Raw genomic sequence first — 18,799 nt, forward strand, 5'->3', positions numbered from 1 at the left:
AATCAGAGAAATACTAGCAATGAAAAAGACTTTCAAAAGCAGGCTTCATTTTTTGGGAGGGAGGGGTAAGTGGGGCAAAGGCAAATTCCTATTGCCATCAAATTGAATCTATATTAAAGTTCAATCTATGAACAATCTATGATTCAATCTATGAAATCTATGAATCTATGAGTCACAATATCAAGATAAAGGGTACCAGGGTGAAGCTGCCGATAAAAATAATTAAGACCTGTCTGGCTTCAACTCTCAATCATTTTGTAAGACTACCATTGAGCGTCTTTTAATCTACAACCTCACTTTTTAAATATATTTAGAAAAATAACGTGGTATGTCGGAAGCATAGGTTTTTATTACTGTCTTGTGACGTTCCCCCAAAAGGATTACAGGATGGTTAGCAGAATTATTGAACACAAAATTTCAGCATGGCCTTATTTTTCTCACATTCTACTCAGAGGTTTTAATTCATCATCATCATCATTTCCATTTATCTCTGTTATGTACTGCATAAGTTCTGTGTAGTGTTCTTCAAGGTCAAACTCGGGTAGTTTACTCAAAGCTACCATAGCCACCCTTAAGCAAATTGAAGCAGTTAATCCCCAAATATGGAAGGTCGAATTTTCTTTTTGGCTCTCGCCTTCACCTACACCTGTGTCATACAAGAAGAAATGAAATTCAAATGTCTTGCCTTTGAAATTCATTTTATCACGTTTATGTGTTTCTTTCGAAAGGAAAAACTCCAGAGGGACCTCAAACGTAGTCTGAACCTCGGAGTTGTTGATTACTAAGTCAAATTGTGACTTTACGAGGCCAATTACCGGATACACGTACATCGGCCTTGCTCTCGCACGCGATGTCAGTGGACTCAATACTGCAACGACTTGTACTATCTCCGGAGATAAACCAACTTCTTCGTAAGCTTCTCTTAAAGCTGTGGCTACAATGTCTTCATCGTCATCTTCTTTTTTTCCTCCAGGAAATGCAACTTCTCCTTTATGAGTGGGTAAATGCTCAGATCTTAATGTGAGAAGGGTATAAAGAGATCCCTCTCTGATAAAAATTGGAACAAGAACTCCTGCGGTCAGGAACTCCGGATTTGTTTGAACTTCGTGGGCAATTACGTGTCTTTTTTCCGCATATTTTTTTACTCTACTGTGGCACAAGTCCAGTAAATGAGACTGATTTGACGGGGTTTTCATATTGCCATCTAGAGCTCCGTCCATTCCTGTGAGGTCTACACCGCTATTGAATGCAGTAGAGGCTATAAAAGCTGCCGTATAAACCAGGCGCTCCTCACTATAGTCTTATACAACGCGTAATTTCATTGGCCAGGAGTACAGAATCCAATCAAATAACCTGTTAGAAAAACCCACATGTTGTTGGGAATGGTCTCTTCGATATATTTGAGGAAGTTGTGTACGTTTTCTTCTAAAATAGCTAAGAGATTTTACGGCTTCTCTGGTCGGTTGAGAAGCGAAATGTTTTTACAGAGGTTCAGTCCAACTACAGGAAGAATGGAATGGGTCATGGAGGATGAATATTACGACATGAGGAATGAAATCGCGAGGTAATTTAGGAGATCGTTACATTCGTGTTTGACAGGATAACTGTAGTGTGGAAAGTGAAATACGATCGAGCCAGAGACAAACTCAGCGAAGTTATTCTCTTCCATCTTTCTTCCACAGATCGTCTTATGCAGACATGCTTCACGATGACGAGAGGGTAGGATTTTGATAGAATCCTATAAGTTGCAATTGTTGAGCAAAAAAGAGACACTTATGAAGGAGTTTCTCAGGACATGTTCAGCTAGGAAAATCACTCATTAGATCCGCTAGAAAAGAAAAAAGAAAACTGGTTTTTTCTTAGATTTTTGTATCCTTTTTCGCTGTAGAACAAAATGTACTATCAGGCAACCAAAGACGCTGTCAAAAATATCAAAGCTGCTGGGAAAAAAATTCACATGCTAGATATTGGAACAGGGACTGGACTTCTGGCCATGATGGCTGTGAGGAGTGGGGCAGATGGGGCCACTGCTTGCGAGGTAACCAATCACCTTTTTAGTATGCATGAAACAAATTGTGTTATTCTGGATTCTCAAATCTGCTTACTTTGTATTTGCCAGGCATTTGAACCTATTGCTAAAGTAGCTAGTGAAATAGTGAAAAAGAATGGATTTGGTGACAAAATCTCAGTTATTGGGAAACGCTCAACTGAATTATCAATGGAAGAAGGTAAAAAAATTTATCATTTTGATAGATGTAATAGTAATTATCTATTGTGGGTGGAATATGGTGCAGAGTGATAATGACAATGATGATGAAAATTGATGATAATTGCACTTGAAACCATTTTTACCAGGCTTTGGTAACTTATTCAAGCCCTGGCCAGGGTCACTGTGTTGTGTTCTTAGGCAAGACACTTTACTCTCACAGTGCTTCTCTTCACCCAGGTGTACAAATGGGTACCAGCAAATGTGCTGGGGGTAACCCTGCAATGGACTAGCATCCCATCCAGGGGGTAGTAATAATACTCTTAGCCACTTCATGCTTCATGCCCCATGGGCCACTTGGGCCTGTATAAAAGCTTTACTTTTTTTACTAGGTAAGTTATTGGTCATCCTCAATACAGGTCCAAGGATGGTCAATAACTTACCTATGTGTTACAAGAAGTATTGGGTCTCAGCCTTGGGAAGTTACTGCAGCATGATTTTAGAGATCTGGAAGAGCATCAGAGAATTGGAGAGAATCATCTTGTAAAGAGAATTAGAAATGATAGTACTCGATTAATAAATCTTGTCAGTTCTATATATACCTTGTAGTATTCAGATTTGGTGGGCAATGCACTTGGCAGCTAATTAATATAATTTGTAAATCCTGCAATACTCATAACTGTTATTTCAATTAATGTAGTGGGTGATTGTTTTTACAAGGTGCTTATAGAAAATTCAGTTTCAATTGACAAGTAATTGTTGGTTTTTCTTACAGATGGAAATTGCCAAAGCAGAGCTAACTTACTAGTAACAGAACTTTGGGATACAGAACTTATTGGAGAAGGTGCACTACCAACTCTAAGGGATGCTTGCAATCGCTTACTGGAGGTATAAATTTTTTTTAATTTTGTCAATAGTAAATAGGAAATGTAAATGGTAAATTTTGTTTTCAGCAAGTATTTTTTATTTCCTTATCTTGTTTGCCTATGTTACAGTCCACAAAACAGCATGACTCTTGAAGTACTGTAAATTGTCAGAATCAGGTTAATTATAGAATCTGAGTTTGCTTTTATTAAAGATGTAGCACAAACTTTAACAATAATTTATCTCTATAGCCAGGATTTGTCAGTGTCCCAGCAGCAGCTACAATTTATGCTCAAGTTATAGGAAGTGATGCACTTTGGAGTATGCACCAGTTAAATCCACAGCAGGTAGTAAGAATGCCTTAACAATTGTAAATTGCAGTTTGAGAAAGGAGAACATCACATGTGTCTTTCTTTTATGAGTATGAAAAAAGGCAAACCAAACCACAAAAGCAAATGAGAAGGGTGGAATTTGTGAAATTTGAATTAATTTCTTCCTAGCCTCCTTGTTTGGTTGATTTTTATAATACCCTGCTTTGTTACTGGGAGTGAACAGTGTGACATGCAATATATATTATACTTGTAGGCCTAGTATACATGTATGAAATGTTTTTAACCTTATGTCTTGTTTTCATGTATGTCTTAAGTAAATGTAGTCAACTTTTCTAGGTTATTGATGGCTCGAACTGAGGTTGCAAGTGACATTTAAAGACATTTACTCTAAGGGAGCTCTGGTAGAGCTAACATTGATAAAACTCAGTTGTAAGTTCTTTCTGCTCAGATGTTAGACAACCAAGATATTACCTTACCTGCTGATATGAAAGATTGTCGTGGGACTGCAAGTGGTTTTGATCTACATGTTGATGAGCTTTCTGATGAAGAAATTCATATTTTTACATCACCTGTTCCAATTGTTAGGTAAAATCCACATCCAGAGTCATGATGATGTAATGTTAATTTTTAGATAGGGAGATTTAAATCAAATGTCAGGATTTAGACATGCATAAATGCAAGACTGGCTGGTAAACTGCAGTTGAAGCTATTGCCGAAAAGAAAAAGCTAAAATCAGCTGTGCTTCAATGGGATAACTGTTGCAGAAGAAAAAAAGCTAAAATCAGTTGAATATGCTTTAACGGGATAACTGTTGCAGAACAAAAAAAGTTAAAATCAGTTGAACGTGCTTCAATGGGATAACTGTTGCAGAAAAAAAAGCTAAAATCAGTTGTGCTTCAGTGAGCTTGAACCAATGGATAACTGACTTAACTCAGTTTAGTGCTTATACTAAATGTTCTCCAGAAAGGAATCTGCTCATGGATGGTGCTATTTGATAACAAATTATATTCTGACTGGTGAAAGAGACAGCAATGAAGGAATATTAATTCGCCAGTTGTTGTCTTTTTCACAGGTCACTATGCTAAAATTGAACCAATTGTTGCCCCCTCCCCCATCTTAATCTTCTTGTTTTTTGTGTCTCTTCTGTATTTACTATACCTGCCCTCCATATTCGCACTGGCTAGCTATTATTTAGGTTATTTTCACCACTGCTGTTCATCACTGCGACAATTGCTAGATCATGTTTACTTAGGTTATTGTTTGTTCAAGCATGTCCATTCTAAAACTATTTTTTTCTCTCATTTCAATGTTGTGGTTGAATTTGCTTTCTTCTCTGCTTCCTCCCTGTCTTTGCCATAAATACCATGACATTATTTGTATTAACCTAACAGCATAGTCATTGATAATAACCTTCTCTTGTCAGGGTTGAATTCTGTAGTGGATGTCAGTCAAAGAATACCCACTGCACCAACAGAGTGTCAATACCAGAGACCAAAGACAAAGTTGACAGTGATAAAACAGTGTCTCATTATCATGTTGAGGCTTCAGTCACCCAGACAGGTCCTGTACATGGAGTGGTCATGTGGTGGTCTTTAGATATGGACATGAATGGTGAAATTATCTTGTCAACTGCTCCACGCTGGGTACACCCTGATGGCCACAAAAGACAGGTGTTTAGAAAGTGTTGTTTTCACTTAACCCTTTAACCCCTAAGAGTGACTAGCATCTAATTTCTCCTTACAATATCACCACTGAATCACACATTTAAGTCATGAGAATAAAGGAAATGATCACCAACCAAAGAAACTGCTGATTGTTAGACAAATTCTCCTTATCAGTGCTTTAGTAAATGTATGGAGAACTGTATGGAGAAGATGAATACTGATGTTAGGGTGTAAAAGGTTAACCTTTCCTATTCTCAGATTTGAAAACTAATTCTCCTAACCAATACTGCATGTTACTTTGTTGGATGTTCTTGAGAGTTTATTATGTCTGGCAATTTCTCCCTAAGAAGATAAGTTCTGTTGATTTGAAGATTGGGGAGAGGGTGATATTTAGTTGACATATATCATCTATTACTATTTTTTCAAATGAACTTAATTATGGGTTTCATTTCTTGTTTTGTTTGATAGTGGAGAGATCACTGGATGCAGGCTGTCTATTTCTTGAAGACACCATTGACCATGCAAGAAGGTGCCAGATTTGAAAAATTTGAAATCTGATAATTTAACAGCACTTACATTATCTTTTAAAAGGGTTTAATGACATTAATGGTAGAAACCCTCAGCAAATTAGTTGTTGTACTCCAAAAAATTGATAAGAATGGGACAAATTTTTGATCAACTGAAATTTCTCCCCCACAGGTAACAAAATAAATGTTCACTGTTACCATGATGACTACAGCATTTGGTTTGATGTCACACCAGTGAATAGGTATGTCCAACACATAGTGGCAGAGTTTGATTACTTCAGACCCTCTCATTTCATAAGGAGCTCAATTTATTGAGGGGTCTATTTGTAAGTGTTTACATATTATCTTCATGCTCTATCAAGCCTCTCTTTAAGAGGTATTTGTTCACAAGGTTTCAATAGGTTTACTAATTTATCAAACAGGTTCACTCTGGATTGTGAATTTGTCATATTTGTGTTCCCTGTCATTTTGTACATCTAGACCCTGGAAAAGAAACTAATCATTATAACTGGGGCAAAAGGTATATAATGTTTGAGAGCAACGTTGACCTCATTAGCCTTATTATGCAAAGATCTGAGTTTTACTATGTTATTAATTGTGTGACGTATTAATGTTTTGTGTATGCAGAATTGTAACAACAGTTGATCGTCCACTCTGCACGTGTGGTGCCCATGTCACCTGGAGTCGTCACAGATTTGCTATGTTGAATGACAGGCAAAGATCACAGGCTTTTAAAGAGGCATTGAGACAGGTTACAAATTAGTTCTTTGAACCTCTTAAACAAGTACTTTAAGTCTTATGCCCTAACCCCCCCCCCCCTTCCTCCCTCCCTCCCTCCCTCCTTATGGAGTTGAATCCTTAATTATACAGGTCATTGGTCTCTTAGTCAAATTGGTAAATTGCATTGGGAATCTGGACAGGCCCACTGGGTGATACAATTTGTTTAAAGACATATTGAAGACAGATGCTCAGTGTAGTAAACTCACATTCTTGAAGTTCTGCTCTGATCTTAAGCTGGCCTCAAGCTGGATTTGTCTCTAGTTCAACAACTCCATTTCACTACAAAATTAACCTACTGGTAAATGTTTTGCCTCTTGCCAGTTCAAGGTTTGGATTATTGTTATGTGATAATTTTAGAGGAGTTCCTGTAAACCAAGTAAAAACAGCTACCCCTACATGCATTTCCACTGTATTATCCAGATTATCCTCCCACTTTTACCCCTTCCATACATATGTTGCAGGGGAGTCTACTTAATAGAAATTGAAGGATAAATCTAATAAGATCAGTTACCAACAAGATGTTTATTTTTTTTTTGCCAGTTGGTTGCAGAGGGTCATTCTAGGTGTTTGTGTATCAGTGATGGGTCATTGCTTCCTGTCATGGCAGCCAAACTCGGTTTTGAGAAGGTATTTAAAGCAATTATACAGTGAATTATGAAATGTCACCAAAAACAAAAACGTGGATGTAGATCAAAAATGAACTGGTAATGAAGTAGTAATTAGACATGTCTGTCTTGCAGGTCATTACAGTAGAATCATCAGTATTATTTCAAAAGCTTCTAAAGAAGGTGAGTTGGAGCTGTTTTTATTGTTAAGGAGGTCTACTATCTTAGTTGACTGATATATTCTGTTTTGGCTTATTTTAAAAATGTTAAGCTGGGTTGGTACACGAAATTAGCAATATCTTTATCTTTTTGCTGTGCTGCTGTAACTTTGATTTCCTCAAACTCAGTCAAACTGATCCCTTTACTTCTTGTTGTGTTTCACATATTTACATAGGGCTTAATTGTTTTGTTCAGTTTACTTAAAATAACCCACTACACCCTAACATCAGTATTTATATTCTCCGTACTATTTACTGTTTATGTCCTAAGGTGCTGACAAAGAGAATTTGTTTTAAAAATCTAGAGCGTCTGTGGTTGGTGATCATTTCCTTTATTCTCGTGATCTTCATGTTTGATTCAGGGGTGTTCCTACAGGGAGAAATTAGATGCTAGTAGCTCCAAGGAGTTAAAAGGTTAAGAAAAGTAACAACAGCAAGGAAATAACTGACTGTTTACCTCCCCCTTGTGGAGGCGCGGTGGCCTCATGGTTAGTGCGCTCGACTCCGGATCTGGTGGTCCGGGTTCAAGCCCTGGCCAGGGTCACTGTGTTGTGTTCTTAGGCAAGACACTTTACTCTCACAGTGCTTCTCTTCACCCTGGTGTTCAAATGGGTATCAGCAAATGTGCTGGGGGTAACCCTGCGATGGACGAGCACTAGAAAACCGGAGTTAAGCACCGGCCCCATGGGCCACTTGGGCCCGTATAAAGGCTTACTTACCTCCCCCATTACATTTATTTCTCCCCAATGGCGTCTCACTGAATCATTACACCCTTTCACCATCTCGTTTTCTTTCTTTGTCAGATTATGGATTTAAATGGAATAGCTGACAAAATAGAGATTCTTAGTCAAGAAGAGTCAGATCTGCAGATTAGGGACCTATCAACTGTCCAGGTAAATTGAAATAAATATGATCACGTATTATGCACAGACAAGAAAAAAAATCATATTGAATGGTAATTGTTTTTTTCCTGTCGTGGGCGTAAATGTATTTGTTTAACCGTTGAAGTTTTTTAGCTTTTCATCCAAAAGCCGGGTTTAAGTGCCAGTGTTTCAACATTTACATACTGACAGTTGTATAGCCCCTACTGGGTTCTTAGGCAGAGAAAAAGACTGAAAAAGCCAGCAAAAACACGTCAGAAAAATTGCGGAATTTGTTAAAGAAAAGAAAACTTAAAAAAAAAGACGACGCATTATTTTACTATCAGGATCTCACAAAGTCCTTCGAGATATTGATCCAGCTTGTTACTCAGACGCTCTCCGTAGAAAGCTCGGCTTAAAAATTCGGGTCAAGCGCGGTTAGTTATTACAAATCGTCGTAGAGGCTTATGAGCGCCTGAGTAAGTCCGAGTTTCTCACGTGTAGGCTTCAAGAACTAGTTGAAAAGCATGTGATAACATTCTTTTAAAGGGATGACATTTTGCACATGCTTCTCAAATGGTTTTCACATGACTTTCACAATGCGAGGTTCACGTGAGAGAAGTGTGAATACTGTATCAAGACTGAGCTTAGATTTTACCAATGTGAGTGCATGAGTACATGCACGCACATTACATGCGTCTAGTTTATTCAAGTAGTTTGGAAGCTGGCAATTTCTTTTTTTTTTTGCGCCAAAAAAATATGAACGAATAAATGAAAAGCTAGACAGCGTCTGGCCAATTTGAGCGAGCGAGATTAATCAAAAGGATTTAGTATTGGCAAAAAGACAAAACTATGGAAAGAAATTCCTGAAACTCGCTGCGGCCTTCATTGAGTTTATCGTCTTCAAAATATTTTTTGTGATCCTACTACTGTGAAAAAATTTTCTTACAACAGGAAATGATGGAATAATTAAACTGGTCACAATTTTTACTTTTTCCTACGGAATCTCAAAGCGGGCGAGCGGGTAGACATTTAGAACACAGGAATCATTTCATCTTGCCTACTCGCGGAGAAAGCCACACCATAAAATCATTTTTATAGCCAGTGGCAAGATATTAATGATTTGTTGTAGATGCCTACAATAATTATTCCGTGCTGTTGTAGCAGTTTACAAGAATCCTTTTGATGTCTGTGTATACTCTTTTCAGGTTGATGTTATTATAGGTGAGCCTTTTTTTACAAGTTGCCTGTTTCCGTGGCACAATCTATATTTCTGGTACGCGGCAGCCAGTGCCGCTAGAGTAAGCAAACCAGCAGTCAAGATATTACCTAAGGGTGCAACTTTGAAGGCAATAGCAGGTGGGTTAATGGAAATTACCAAAAGATATTGGCAAAAATTTTAAGTCTCGTATGTTTCATTCAATCCTTTTGTTTCATTTGTTTGTGTGAGGTAAGGTTAGTCACTGAATAAGTGCTTGCACATACTGTAACCAGCCCAAAATTTATTTCTCTTTTGTGGTTAAATCGAAACAATTCACAAAGAGTTGTCAGGGAAGAGTACAAGAGGTTTGAGGGGGATGCGTCGGGTGTTCTATGCTCGTAGTTTTTACACGGTTTCGTTTTAGTTTCTCTTTCCGCGGCATGTAACTAGACACTCACCAAAGCATTTTAGATTTTTGTTTTGTAGAGAAGATTACCTACAATATATAATCGGTTCACTGAGAATTCTTTCTGAGCTACCAACCTCAAAGAGCACAACCCTTGTTCAGGAATTTTACCTTTTAACTTTTTTAGTGGAGTTTGATGACCTTTGGAAATTTCATGCCCCTGTGAATATCGTGGAAGGATTTGATATCTCACTGTTTGACGAACTAATAGAGGTAAAATAGACTTAATAAACTTTTGCATACGCATTAAGTCATAAGTTAGATTGCCATTTGAAATTTTCAATGCATCAAAGGGAGAAATTGATATCTCCATGTGCGAAATCGCATCCTGAGCGAAGAGAAAAGGAACTGAGACTTCACTGCCTTTCATTTTATTATCGCAGTGAGCCATTTCAGAAACACAGATAACTTAAGTCTTGCGGTTAACGGAAATGTATATAATTTTACCTCATTTCTCGAGCTCTAAGAAGCTACACGTGTGGCATCTTAACACGCTAGTCTCATGTCATCCAAGATGTCACGCAAGAAACACGTGCGTGTCACAGACATTCTTTTCTCGTGCGCGCGTGAATTCTCGTTCCCCCTATCTAAATCTCTCGCGCTCTGTTTGATCAAGTGCTAGTTGGGCAGGCTAACCAGAGCCAGTTCGACTATCGATTGTTGTCTTTCAGGGATCAAAACTTACAAATGAAGAAATCAACAGTGAAAGTAGTGATGGGATAGCACTGGAGCCTCATCACTTGTGGGAGTATCCGTGCCATCCTCTAACTCAGGAATTCACCCTAATGGAATTTGACTTCACTTCAAATATACCAAGCCAGAAAATGGCAAGCAAAGGAGAAGCGAAACTTACGAGGTTATTAAACAGCTACGGTTATTTACCAGTTTGGAGTTCTGTTAACCCTATAAACCCTAACATCAGTATGCCTATTCTCCATATTATTCACTATAATTTTTAAGGAGCTGACAAGGAGAATTTGGTTAACAATCAGGAGCTTCTTTAGTTGGTGATCATTTCCTTCAATCTTGTGACCTCAAATTTTGATTTAGGGGTGATATTGTAAGGAGAAATTAGATGCTAGTCACTCTAAGAGAACACAGGGTCGATATTGTCCACATCTGTGTGCAACAAATTATGTTTCACGCCCCTTCAGTATGGCTGTCATTCATTCATGTGTAATGTTACTCCTATGAGCAATGTTTAAGATCAAACACGAATTAAGGTAGGCAGTTCACGGTGGGTTAAAATCAACGCACTGTCTGATTTTTACCATTTTGATGGAAAAAACAAACAGACAAACAAACATACAAAAGATACATGAAAACATCGTTGTACTTAAGTGGGTACAAAGAGGGAAAATTTCACGATGCAGAGACTGAGAGCTGATTTGACGAAAGAAGGATGACTACTTCCTGTCAGTAACAATTATATACTTTCGAACATCCAAAATTTCCCAGTTGTAAATTTATTCAGGGTCTGTGTCTCTGTTATTAGGCCTGGTACTTTTCATGGTGTAGCAATCTGGATGGACTTCCACCTCAGTGATAAATTAACCGTTACTACAGGATTACAACAGGTGAGACATGACTAAATCATTATTTCCTTTATTTTTTAAGAAACATTAATTTCATTTGTTTGAGTTAAGAGATTTTGACTGAGTGTGCCATAGCAAAAAATTCTAGGTAATCACATCAGCCGATTACGACAAAGGGTAACATAAAAAATTAAAAGAGAACTCACAGCAGAAACATCTAACCACAAACGTCAGAAAACTCGAGTGGCCAAGTCGTGTTTGGCTCTAGTTTTGCATCTGATTAGTCAATTGAAAAAGTGGCGTGTTATTTTCAGGCCAATCAGAGAGCATTGTAAAGCAAAAGCAATGCAACACCAGAATTCTTCCGACACCCCTGGAAAGTTTCTCTGTTTGGTTAAATTGGTTTTGTTTGTTCAAATACATGATTGATCCACCGATTTCTTCTTTGCTTACAGAAACAAGATGGTACAGAAGAGATGTCCAAATTAAACTGGGTTCGCCACACAAAGCAAGGAGTATACTTTGTGAAGTCGCCAACTAAGATTCACGATTTAACTCTTGCAAATGAAAACACTTCTTGTATGAGCTATGATGTCAGTTTTGAACCAAGCACGGGAGAAATTGATTTTAACTTTCAGTTACAGACAAGCTAACGAAGGAATAACGTTACAGGCGTAGAAAAAGTCTCTCAAAAGCGTCTATCTTGTTGGAGTTCTTGGAAAGACAGTACTGCAAGACAGTTCTTGTTATGTTAGGGTTTGGGAAGCCCATTTTCATCAAGAAGGCTATGTTCTTCGCCCAGTTCACTTGGGCCACTGCCAACCTAAGAGAGAAATATCACTAAATAATAATAATTCATTACTGTCACACTGAGTTACAAAACACACACTTTCGCGACACGGGAGAGTTCATATGCTTATGCACTTAGAGCACGATTTCTCCCTTTGTATTCGCTTCTGTTCGGGGCTTTCACTAAAATTGAAAGTTTGTCACCAAACATTGCTTATTGCTGATCTGTGACGAGATACTGTTTTTAATGAAAAAACGTGGAGTTGTAACCAATTCCTTTACGCGGAGAGAAATGAGAAAGCAACAGGCAAACTTTGGCTTCCTAGGAGTGTGCCGCGCCGTGCTATCAGAATGGTTCAGTTTGTCAAAGGTGAACAACAAAGGATAACATGCTCACCTTTGTTGAAATAACGTACTTTACAGCTCCTGGAGATGGTTCAATAGTAATCGACTTCAAAAGATTCTGCAAACCGAAAAAAAAATTTGTGAGCTTAACCCTGGATTAAAACTCGAGGGTTGTTTACCTTAAGTGGGAGTTTGTGATATCAGGAGCATGTAATCTCTGTGCTACCCTTCACACGACAAATACATCACACCTTGTTTAAATCAGTTTGAGATTTTACTTCCATTCCTTGAATAAATCTATAAATGGAAAAATAAATGTTAGAAAACGCACGCAAAGGTTGAAAACCAAACACTGGGAGAACTGGGCGACCAAACTGCAACTACGCGTGTTCCACGAAGCGCCAAACTTCGCAGCATCAGTTGGAAATCCACTGACCTTAGTGGGGTGCGGCGGATTAAGTATTCCCTGGTTGGAAAAACCTTGGTGTGCAACTCGTGAAGGCACTTTTTTTTTCAAAAAGAATCTCCTCGCCAGGGCAGCGCGGGAAATGTGTTGCAAGGACACCGGACAAATACGCCTAAGAGTAACGATGATGGACAAGCAACTCGTCAGCCTCGTTCCAAAGCTCTCGGTCAGTTTTCAAGATAAAAATACCTCTCAACCTTAAAAATCAACCGCCATCTTGGAAAAACAATTGGACCGAGAAACACCAGGGGCTGAGGTTAGCATCTCAAATGGAGAGAGAGTGCGAACAGAAAAATCACTAATGAAATACTCCCAAGCTCCGCTTTGCAAAGTAAGACGTAACAAGCTCAGAACTGTTATTCCAGATGGCTAATTTATCGTTTTCTCTGTCACTCATCTGGTTTACTTACCCTTTGTCGGTTTCTGGAGGAAAGAAGTGTCTAATAAGCGACGAAATTTCTGCAATATCTTTTTCCATTACAAACAAGAACGCGTTGGGTCCGGCATCAAACGTGTAGGCAACCTAATGACGTGGAGAATACAACAGAGTCCGTCAGTAGTACCTGGTGTGGTTTGATCCGTGCTTCACTATATCAGACCTTGTATCTGCTTCTGTTCAGAGATGCAATCTGAAGTTTTCCAGTTAAACAGCCTAGTTATTTTATTTTAGTCTGAAACCAAAGGATTTCGATATGAGGCAGTTTGAGAATGTGGTGAAAGACTCTCGGGATAGATTTAGAGCCACGCCCACCGCAAACACGATTGGCCAATTCTAATTGCTATGCAGATAAAAGGACAAAAGAGCAAATATTACGCGCACGGTAGAAGGCACACCGCGTGAGTTCGATTGACGTTAACGCAAAAGGAGTTCTAAGGTGATTCTTATAATCTCTGATGTGTGGTTAAGTTTTCTACGCAGTAGGATTCAAAGAGACCTAAATAGTCCTTCAAGTAAAACATAAAAACGTTTCAAGCAGCAACACCTGTAGAATGCAAAAATGGGCAATTGATCACACGCTAACCAAAAGTTTTATTACCTTAAGTTGACCACAGAAGTTGTTGTACAGGGTGACCAGCTGAACTATACTGTGTGAGGTCTGATTCATGTATGGTGGTGCGATGGGAGGGTAGGTGTCCTGGCACACTGCATGCAGCTGATTGCTTTCCTACACAAGAACAAAATTATGCCTTGAAACGTTCTCATAGACTGAACACATTCCACATGTGAGCACTAATTAACCAACTATGTGAAACGTTCACATTCAACGCAGAATTCCGCGGAGATTTCTCTCTTAGCATGCAATGGAAAAGTCCCGCAACGCCACGATGGTAGAGAGAGTAATTTGGTATTATCAACAGAGTTTATAACGTAAATTAGCCACCGTTAAGAGTTTAAAAGCTGACGTTTCGAGCGTTAGCCCCTCGTCAGAGAGATTGGATTGGATTCAAATGTCAGCTTTTTAACTCTTTACGGTGGCCAATTTACGTTATCAACTCAGTTGATAATACTAAATTACCCTGTTATACTCTCCCACCGACGCAGCAGCACAGTTTCTTTAGAAACTTACCACCTTTATTCAGGTAGTAATGAGAGCTCTTTTCCCATCGCGTGACACAGCAAAGAATAACCGAAAATGAATTTAAACAATCAGAACAAAAACTATTACCTTCATTGTAGTTTCTGCAAATGTCTCAAAATCTCTCTCCGAGATTGCTTTCTTCATTATCTTCATTCTCTCAGGAACACAAAACTCAGATCTAAACTGGTAGAGAGCCCAAAATGTGTAAACGTGTTGGTATACGTTAAATGGTTGCAAAACCACCACAGTGGTACTAAACTGTGGCTTTCGTGAGGCTAAAATGACATCTACGACCTCCAAGATGAGATCCTCGTTGATTTGGGGCCTTTATACGAATTCTCTTTTCTAACTGCTGTACACCGTTAATTGGAAAGGCAAACGTTACACAAATGTTTGCTATACCCCAACTGTTGCGTGAAAACTTGTCAGGGCGTACCTTAAGTAAATCACTGGTTTCTACACTTCTTTTCATTCCATCAGTACTACTTGTGCCTTTTTTGTGTTCATTGACCTAGAAGTGAGACAAGGATGTATATCAGTTGCGCCAAGTAGCTTCTTTTTCTGCTCTCTAATAAGAATGAGTTACGTTCCTTCAACATCTCAGGTTGGTGTCAAACAAAGACTGATATCTTAAGGCAAAAAGCTGAAGTGTATATTTAAATAGCACAAGAAGACGAAGGACGCTTAAGGATCCAAAATTCCTGTGGAGGCAAGAAGCATGTCTGAAATCTGTAAAGAGCGCGAAAAATTCTCGGATCCATTTTATTTTGTTCTAGAAGATGTTGACTGACCTCAAGTGCAGTTTAGCTCGTTTTGCCAATACGTATGAGGTACTTAGTTATCAATAATCCTTGTTTAGGGAATTGTATCATTGATTTTCAACTATCGTAATGTACTGTGAAATTGTCTCTCTGTCAATGGTCTTACCACCAGAATAAGTACCCTTAAACCTGGCCAATGATCTTCAGTAGCAATCTGAGAAACAAAAACAAGATTTTCTATATATTGCTGGAACTTTAAATACTGAAGTTCGTGCTTGATCTTCAGCGTTTCAATATGCAATTATCAAAATGTTTTTGCTTAACCTGTTGTGTATATCAGTACATGTGATTTTTACAAGGAATGGATGTGAGAGCAATAATTTTGAAACAAACCTAAAATAAATCATGACCTGTGACTCAAAATTTTGAATTGCGATGTACTGCAAACACCTGAATATATGCCGCAACCCTTTTCCCAAAATTTTGGTTACAAATCAGGGGGGGTGGCTTATCTACAAGAACATCATGAAAAGCTTGCAAACCCCAATTACCTTTGTGTAAGACCATTTTCCAATTTCTCTCAAACTGTTGGATGCATGTTTTTTAATCTCTTCAATGTCTTATTGTAAACCAATATCTTATGAAAATTTCTTTGTAAATTTCTTTGTTTGGACCAAGGGGTAAGAAACAAACAATGATATGATTACCTGTTTAGCAATGCTGTCTGATCCATCCTCTGCATCACCTTTTTCCCACTCAACAAACCCTCCATACATACTGCGGCAAGCACTTCCTGACCCCTGCCTATAACATCACAATAAAAACGAAAAAGGGAGACAAACAAGCAATAAAAAAATCAGCCATCAGAACATGTCATGCCCTTCAGTCTTTTGGCGTTTCTTGAGTTCTCAATAAAACCATTCTCTGTAAAGTTTATGGTGGTGACTTCTTCTACTCATAAAAGTACACATCATTATTGTTGTTTCTTTCTGTTAGTGGAGGAGGTTCAGTTATCCCACCTTGCTATTCTTGAAAGATCACCCTTGACTTGAAGTAATCTTGACAGAGCAAAAACTGTGTACAAAAATTATCATCACTATAATAAAATTGGAATGTATACATACTGACATTCAAAGCTATACAACTTTTTGTGAAAATTGGAAAGTCTGAATGTGTGTGTGTGTGTGTAAGAGTACATTAACTTCATTTTTCTGCCAATTGAAAGAGCACCTGGAGGCTAACATTAAATAAGCATAATTCTCAGGCAAATTGTATTGGCTTCACCCTTTAACCCCTAAGAGTGATGTGCATCTAATTTCTCCATACACTATCCCTGAATCACACATTGAGGTCACAAGAATAAAGGAAATTATCACCAACTGAAAAAACTCTTGGTGTGAAACAAGTTCTCCTCGTCAGCACCCTTGAAAATGTATAGAGAACAGTATGGAGAATATGTATACTGACGTTAGGGTGTCAAGAGTTAATGGTTTTAACGCTGAAATCAACATTAGGAGGTCAAAGTTTGAGCCGTTGTAGGATCATTGTGCATGACCTTTTCATCTCACTGTGCCTTCCTAAACTCAAGAGTATAATAAGTCTCCTGTCTCAAAAGATCAAACCTTTGTGTGTGTAAATTTACATGTAGGATTCCTCTTTTTCTACCTAGGCAGGAATATCCAGCAGCAGATGAAGCCAGGCCTGCAGCAGTAGGGAAGTTGTTCTGTGAGCAAATGTGAATACAACAGTCCTTAAGAGACTCATTGTGTGACAGCTTCCTCACTGAAAAAGAAAATGATGTGACTTTTATAGCAGTGTTGATCAAGAAATCCTCCATTTGAGACTGAACAGATACGATTTAAGTCTCTCTGACTAAAGTTTCTTCTAAGGAAAATGTAGATTAATTCTAAAACTTTCAATTTTCAAAATATATTATACCGTAAATAAAAAAGATAGTTATCATAATTGGATAATAAATCCATTCATTTGATTGCATATAAAAAAAATTCCAATGGTGACTAAATCAAACCAGAACTCACTTGTTGCTAGACACTTTTGAATCCGTGGCATTTCAGCAATGTTATGCTTCCTGAATAAGAAGGAAAAAGTGAGTTACATGCATGTGCCCTGGAAATTATAATTCATCTTGATCTCCTTTTTCTTATTGTACAATAATACTATATTTAGGGTACATTTTTGGAATGTGGCCTTGAGAATAATGTATTAAAAAATTTTGTTTATCATGGTGGAAGACTTACATGTAGTAAAGCTTGGCATCTAATACCCCAAAATAAGAAAAAAATGAAAATTTAACTCAATATCAATAAAACTCAATATTCCTTGTGTAAGAATATCAGAGTTTTACTGCTAATAGGATGTTTTAAAATTCCTAGACAATGAGTCTTGATACAAATCTCATCTGGTATTATATGCTACCAAACCTTCCATTGAGCCAAATACAATCTTCAGAAAAATCCTCACTTGCTGCAACAGTTGTAGAAGAATGGAGCTGAAGTAAGAACAAACCATAGATTACAATTACTAATCTTGATCTTGATCTTGGTCTTTAACTTGTTGGTACAAAATTGTTTATCTATTTTATTCTTAGTGTAGGTGCTGGGGTGAAAATATCTTTTGGCATGAGTTAATAAATGCTGTGGTGTACATGCTGTGAGTCCCTCATCGGTATGAGTTATGTAAACCTGACTTACTACCATTAGCCTTGTTCCACTTCCTCAAAACATCAACTTTTCAAACTTGGCGACTGCGGTTTATCATTCATATTAACTCCTCGATGATAAACAACAAGGTTTTTTCTTAAATCCCTGTCAACACAGCACATATGTTTCTAAAGAAACTATAAAATTTGGTCATGTTGATTTTTTTCTGACCACACTATATTATGAAAGGGGACAAGCTTGATATTGACGTTTATGCTGGTGTTTTCAGTTATAGACAGTTTATGTGACCCGACCACTTTTAAAAACAACAAAAATATTCGAAATTTACGTTACCTCTTTCTTATCAAGAGTTACACTTAGCGAAGAATTCAAAGGTAGAATAAGCTGTTCGTTTCTTTTTCCCCCTACAACATAAAATTTTTTTCACATTTCAGTCTTTATCGTTTTTGTTTTACAGGAAATAAGTATAGAATTTTTTCAGCATCTGAAAGCTATCTGTAAATTAATTATATCTCACTTACAGTATTTTATGATGGCAATATTGACTGGGGCTTGACAAGTAACCATGTTAACACCATCAGACTTCTTAATCCGTTTTGCGCAAATTTCGTCCGCCATCTTAGATGAATCTCGGTTGGTACTGGAAATAGTATTCACCAGGTCATGTAAGAGTGTTTCCCGGCTCTCTATCCATAAGTCATAGTATGAAGGGGCCTACATTTGTCTTCAGTATAAATCACCCTCAATGATTATATAGTTGGATAGAGAAGACCAAAAAACTTTCAAAAGTTAATAGAAAAAACCTATGGCATTAACATACGGATCCGTGGGTTAGAAAGTCCTGCGGGTCCTACCGATCGGCGGGAAAAGGGCGCGGGATTGAGGCACCGAAATTCTCAAGGTCAAGATCACGAGATTT

At 37.9% G+C, this 18,799-nt stretch overlaps 3 protein-coding genes across 4 annotated transcripts; 1 reads left to right on the plus strand and 2 right to left on the minus strand.

Annotated features, from left to right (window-relative positions):
* Positions 1-264: 264 nt before the first annotated feature.
* Positions 265-1,220, minus strand: LOC113667515 (uncharacterized). The gene has a single exon (XM_027183345.2). It carries the CDS (start codon positions 1,218-1,220, stop codon positions 438-440), a length of 783 nt encoding a protein of 260 aa, XP_027039146.2. The 3' UTR covers positions 265-437.
* On the plus strand, positions 729-12,708 carry LOC113667512 (protein arginine N-methyltransferase 7). The gene is made up of 19 exons (XM_089201640.1): positions 729-1,564; positions 1,683-1,719; positions 1,889-2,038; positions 2,120-2,228; positions 2,982-3,094; positions 3,322-3,417; positions 3,851-3,987; positions 4,826-5,072; positions 5,535-5,595; positions 5,766-5,835; positions 6,221-6,344; positions 6,914-7,000; positions 7,114-7,161; positions 8,000-8,089; positions 9,265-9,415; positions 9,851-9,936; positions 10,395-10,579; positions 11,219-11,300; positions 11,714-12,708. Exons 1-19 carry the CDS (start codon positions 1,371-1,373, stop codon positions 11,909-11,911), a joined length of 2,265 nt encoding a protein of 754 aa, XP_089057766.1. The 5' UTR covers positions 729-1,370; the 3' UTR covers positions 11,912-12,708.
* LOC113667514 (diphosphomevalonate decarboxylase) lies at positions 11,313-18,566 on the minus strand. Of its 2 annotated transcripts, none has more exons than XM_027183341.2 (15): positions 18,402-18,566; positions 18,214-18,284; positions 17,641-17,708; positions 17,239-17,288; positions 16,865-16,981; positions 16,219-16,273; positions 15,907-16,003; positions 15,366-15,413; positions 14,875-14,949; positions 14,526-14,621; positions 13,896-14,024; positions 13,269-13,381; positions 12,644-12,689; positions 12,445-12,510; positions 11,313-12,081 (listed from the first exon to the last, which is right to left on the minus strand). In XM_027183341.2, the coding sequence occupies exons 1-15, from the start codon at positions 18,496-18,498 to the stop codon at positions 12,010-12,012; spliced, it is 1,200 nt and encodes a 399-aa protein (XP_027039142.2). In that variant the 5' UTR covers positions 18,499-18,566; the 3' UTR covers positions 11,313-12,009. The 2 variants fall into 2 exon arrangements, with proteins under 2 accessions (XP_027039142.2, XP_089057771.1); XM_089201645.1 differs by having other exon boundaries at positions 17,458-17,708.
* Between the last annotated feature and the right edge of the window lie 233 nt (positions 18,567-18,799).

Source organism: Pocillopora damicornis, chromosome 3, assembly GCF_964200805.1.
Source record: "Pocillopora damicornis chromosome 3, jaPocDami1.2, whole genome shotgun sequence".
NCBI classification, from domain to species: domain Eukaryota; kingdom Metazoa; phylum Cnidaria; class Anthozoa; order Scleractinia; family Pocilloporidae; genus Pocillopora; species Pocillopora damicornis.